Raw genomic sequence first — 5,865 nt, forward strand, 5'->3', positions numbered from 1 at the left:
TTTGCATTATTTTGTTATAAGGACATTTAATATCAAGCATATAAAGATTATCATTCAAAGAACCGTAACCACCAACATTTGAATCATATGAGAGGCTAAATTTATTATTTTCAAACGAATAAGTATAACCTGATTTGTCCAAAATAGAAATAGAAATTAAATTCCGTCTAATAGATGGTGCAACAAAAGTCTCAATCAAATTCAAAAGAAAATCGTTCTTTAATAATAATTTAAAAGTCCCTATAGCCTCTACTGCAAATTTTTTGCCATCGCCCATATAGATGAATCTTTCAGCATCATTTGGTGGACGACTCCACGGGCAACCCTGCATGGACATACTAATGTGAGTAGTAGCACCAGAATCTACCCACCAAGTATCCTTAGGCACATAAACTAAATTAATTTCATAAAAAACAAAAGTGAGAAAATTACCCTTCTTTTCACTCCATGCAGCATACTTGGAACGCTCCTTCTTCATGTGTCCAGCCTTTTTGCAAAAGAAGAAAGTGGTTTCCTTAGATTGTTCATTTGCCTTCTTATTTTGATAAAAACTTCCCACATGCTTCTTCCTTTTATTCTGAGAACTGGTAGCTAAGTGAGCACTTTCAGTATTATCTCTTTTTAGCATTCTTCCTCCTCCACACAGTGAGATATGAGCTCATTGAGAGGCCATTTGCCATTATGAGTGTTGTAACTCACTTTGAATTGCCCAAAGTATGCCGGGAGAGAGATCAAAACCAAGTGCACAATCAAATCATCAGGAAGTTCTAACTTCAATGCCTTAAGTTCTGATGCGAGATTAGACATCTCCATGATGTACTCCCTTATGTTCCCTTTGCCTTTATAGACCATTGAAATGAGTTTGGACAAGGTATTATTTATCTCAGCCTTATCATTTTTAGCAAAGAATTGTTCCACAGTTTCAAAGAACTTCTTGGCGCTTTCACTCTCACCAACCGAGCCCTTAATCATTTCAGGTATGGATCTTTTGATCATCATGAGGCACATTTGGTTAGATCGGTCCCATTTTTCTATTTTAGTTTCATTTGGATTCTCAACAGTGGCGGTGGGACGCTCATCCCTCAAGGATAAGTCTAAATCCATGCATCCAAGAACGATCTCCACAAATTCTTTCCAAGACTTAAAGTTCATCCCACTCAGCATATGCATAGAGTTAATCTTAGCAACAAAATTTGGAGCGGTAGGAGTGGTAACTGGATCCATTGAAAAGAATAATAGACATACAATAACATTAGTAGACATGCTAAATAACCATATAGACATGCATAATATTCTTTATATGCAAATTTAATAAGATCTGAACAAGATACCAAAAAACACCATCAATTCCCAATCTTTAGTGGTACTCTAACATAATGATCAAATATTAGTAATTAGTCATTCAGATAATGGATGCCTTTGACATCAATCATTAGCCACATGGATAAACTTGATAATGACTACATATTTACCATCACAGGTATGGAAATTTTCGGCCAAACAGTGTCTTCATTTTGGCCGACCATAACAGTTTGCATGAAAAATTACACTCTACATCTTTTGTAATTCTAATTGAATCAAATTCAAATAACAAAGATTACTTTTGTAACTTGTTGTTTCAACTAATTCAATCAAAGTCACTAGACATTTTTAATTTAATAAATTAAATGGAAAATCTTTAAAATTCACATAAACATTACTTGCAAATGTAATGTTAAAAAATTGTATGTTTACTTAATTGTGTTTATATCATGTATATACCGGTATATTAAACCGATTGTACTCGAAGGGTGTTAAAAAAATTTAAATCAAATTAACACTCATAGAAATAAATTTCTTAATAAAATAAAATTAACATTTAAATTTTCTCACAGTTAATGTAATAAAGTTGGATCCATAAAATAATTTAAAAAATTGATATAGTTAAGCATCAAATAATTAAATAAAAAAATGAAGTATTTACTAAATAAGTATAAATTTGCAGCTTTTAAAAATGTACTATTATAAAACCCTTGAAATATATGAACATAAAACAAAATTGTTTACTGTTATGGCAATAGTTGCTACACGAGGGACAAAATCCAAATCCAAATTCAGCACACAATAGCATCAGGCGACATTGTTATATGATAGTGCAGTACAAAAAAATTACATAATCATATTATATATTTGTGCAATGTTACGGCAATGTTACAGTACAAAACAATATGCATAATCAAAAAATCAAATTACATATATGTTACGACACTTTTATGATATTTGCATTAGAACAACTTTATGGGAGTTCCATACTATTCATATTTTAATTGGATTAATTTCATTCAGAAAATTATAATTCCAACAATTTTAATTTAGGCTTAAAAAAACCATTTAATCGGTTATGATATCATTTGTTAGAATTAAATCAATTCAATATACATGCACAACATATTATGACATATATTTTATGCAGAATCAAAATAGTCATACAAACATGTATAAAATTATAGGATCGATAAATTGATTATAGAATATTTGGATCCATTGAGAAAATTGCCTTTGAGAAAATTATCTTTGACGGTAATCCAAAAAAACCCCAGAAGTTGATGGTTTTTGTGGTTCTTCCTCAAGCAGTACTCTTTATGCTTCAAATTCTTTTCAGATGGGGAGAAGAGATAATTTACTAGTGTGCGGTATACTAGGGACCATAGCCTATATATTGTGTGATGACCAATTAGGATTTCCATTATTCGCAAATGGGTCATCATGACATCCACTCATATTTGAGCCCATACCCAATTATTTAATTAATTAAATAATTTTTAAATGAAATCTAATCAATCTTTTAACTCTATTTGATAACTTAATTATATTAAGGCACTTAATTGATAAAATAATTATAATATATATATATATATATATATATATATATATATATATATATATATATATATATATATATATATATATATATATGCCCATATAGATATTAAAATAATAAAAATATTCCAATAAGCCATAACTTATGTTCCTTACAATCACGACGGGTGGACATACCAAGAATATGCTTTGCTGATCCCAAGTTTTTCATTGAAAAATACTTCTTCATTTCATTCTTTAACTTGCTTATCTTCTCACTACTTTGCCATACAATCAACATATCATCAACATACAAGAGTAGTATGATGAACTCATCATCATAAAATCTTTTCACGAACATACAATGATCAAAAGTAGTCCTTTGATATCCATGATTAATCATGAAGGAATCAAATATCTTGTACCATTGACGTGGTGCCTGCTTAAGCCCATACAAACTCTTTTTCAGCTGATATACTAAGTCTCCTTTCCTTTTGACTTTGAATCCCTCTCGCTACTCCATATAAATTTCTTCTTCTAAATCTCCATGAAGAAATGCAGTTTTCGCATCCAGTTGTTCCACATCTAAACTTAAACTTGCCGTCAAACCTAGCACTACCCGAATATATGACATCTTTACTACGGGTGAAAAAATATCTTCAAAGTCAATATCTTTCTTTTGATTGAATCATTTTACAACTAATCTCGCCTTGCATATGGGTCGTGGGTTATTATCCTCATTCTTCAACTTGTACACCCATTTGTTTTTTAGTGCTCTTTTGCCTTTCGATAAATCTACCAGCTTATAAGTCAAGTTCTCATACAGGGATTGCATTTCTTATTGCATGGCTTTCAACCACTCAGCTTTGTGGCTATCCATCATAGCTTCTTCATAATATTCTGGTTCTTCCCCATCAGTAAGTAACGTGAAAAGATAAAGACCGCATATAAAAAATTTAAAAATATTTTTAATGACAAATTTTTTCGTTCATAAATCAGTCACAAAATTTGTTTAAATCACATGAAATTCTACGTTAATACCACATAATCTTATTGATTGATTTTAACTAATAAAATAAATGAAAAATACTAATGTGGTTCTATTTTAGAGTTAAAAAACTCAAATAATTTATTTTAAGTAAAAGAACGAAAATAAACCTTAATTACAAAATATGAGTCATTCCCTTTAACACAAGAGACAAAATTCAACAACTTGGATTTGAGTAACTAAGTATGGGTGTAATCGGTTCAATTTGAATCGATTTTTGGTAAAAAAAATTGTCTAAACCGATGATATCTCCGTCAGTTTGATTTGGTTTGGTTTGGTTTTTAGTATTTTTTAAAACTGGAACCAAACCAAATTCATCGGTTTGGTTTAATTTAATCTGGTTTGGTTGATCGGTTTATATGTTCTATCAAAATTTGTTTCTCCTGAACTCTTTCTTTAACAACAAGATACTTGATATCAATAAATTTTGATTTTGTAGAACTCATATTGTTGTTGGAGTAGAGCACAACTGCATTATTGTCACAATAAACCTTTAAGGGCTTTTCAATGCTCCTAACAATATGTAGGCTTGTGACAAAGTTCCGCAGCCAAATTGCATGATTTGATGCCTCAAAGCAAGCCACAAACTCTGCTGTCATGGTGGAGGGAGCCACTAAAGTCTGTTTGGAAGACTTCTAAGAGACGACTCCTCCAGCCAAGAGAAAGATGTAACCAGATGTGGAACGTCTGCTATTCAGGCATCCTGCAAAATTTGAGTCAGAATACCTAATGATCTCCAAGTTATCTGACTTTCGATAAGTGAGCACGAAGTCTCTTGTTCTCTTCAGGTAGCGCATTACATGCTTTACTGCTATCTAGTGTTGCATACCAGAATTGCTTAGATATCTGCCAAGAACTCCTACAATGAATGATAAGTCGAGACGGGTGCAAACTTGAGCATACATAAGACTTCCCACAGTTGAAGCATATGGAACCTTATGCTTCTCTTCCTTTTCAAGATCCATGGTGGGGCACTATTTGAGACAAAACTTGTCTCCTTTAGCAACAAGTGTGTCTCTTGGTTTACTATCTTTCATGGAGAATCTATCCAGAACTATATCAATATAGCTCCTTTGTGACAATCCTAAAATACCTCGAGAACGGTCTCTAAGTATTTGAATTCCTAAGACAAATGAGGCATCCCCAAGATCTTTCATCTTAAATTTATTTGTGATAAATCTCTTGGTTTCGTGCAATGAGCCTATCTTGTTGCTTGCCAAAAGGATATCATCTACATATATTACCAAGAAAACAAATTTACTCCCACTGAACTTTTGGTATACACAATTATCAATTGGATTAGCCTCAAAACCAAATGAGGATATCACTTGATGAAATTTGTAATACCATTAACGGGAAGCTTGTTTAAGGCCATATATGGATTTCTTGAGTTTGCAAACCATAGACTTTGGGTCTCCTGGTACAAAGTTTTATGGTTGCACCATATATATTGTCTCTACAATGTTTCCATTTAGAAACACGATCTTTACATCCATCTGATGCAACTCTAAATCAAAATGATCTACCAATGCCATCATGATCCTAAGAGAGTCTTTCAAATAAATTGGAGAAAATGTCTCTTTATAATCAATTCCTTCCTTTTGAGTAAAGCCTTTTGCGACAAGACGAGCTTTATATCTCTCAATGTTACCCTTGGAATCTCTTTTGGTTTTAAATATCCATTTGCAACCAATGGGTTTCTTCCCTTCATGTAATTTAAAGAGATCCCAAACATCATTGTCAGCCATCGACTTCATCCCATCCTTCATAGCATCAACCCACTTAAGAGAGTTTGGACTTAGCATATCTTGACTAAAGTTGTTAGGATCTTCCTCAGTCAAACCAATGTCATCCTCACGTTCCTGAAGAAATACAACATAATCATCTAAAATTGCACTCTTTCTCTCTCTAGTGGATATTCTTAATGGTGGCTCTTAAGGTTGTTGAGTTTGAACTATAGGTGGTGCTTGGGGGAAGAA

At 32.4% G+C, this 5,865-nt stretch overlaps 1 protein-coding gene across 1 annotated transcript; it reads right to left on the reverse strand.

Annotated features, from left to right (window-relative positions):
• Positions 1-621: 621 nt before the first annotated feature.
• On the reverse strand, positions 622-1,224 carry LOC127131780 (uncharacterized). Its single transcript, XM_051060689.1, has one exon. It carries the CDS (start codon positions 1,222-1,224, stop codon positions 622-624), a length of 603 nt encoding a protein of 200 aa, XP_050916646.1.
• Between the last annotated feature and the right edge of the window lie 4,641 nt (positions 1,225-5,865).

Source organism: Lathyrus oleraceus, chromosome 3 (genome assembly GCF_024323335.1).
Source record: "Lathyrus oleraceus cultivar Zhongwan6 chromosome 3, CAAS_Psat_ZW6_1.0, whole genome shotgun sequence".
NCBI lineage: Eukaryota > Viridiplantae > Streptophyta > Magnoliopsida > Fabales > Fabaceae > Lathyrus > Lathyrus oleraceus.

Coding starts and splice junctions, on each gene's coding strand:
- LOC127131780 (XM_051060689.1), bottom strand. CDS start 1,224: ATGGATCCAGTTACCACTCCTACCGCTCCAAATTTTGTTGCTAAGATT.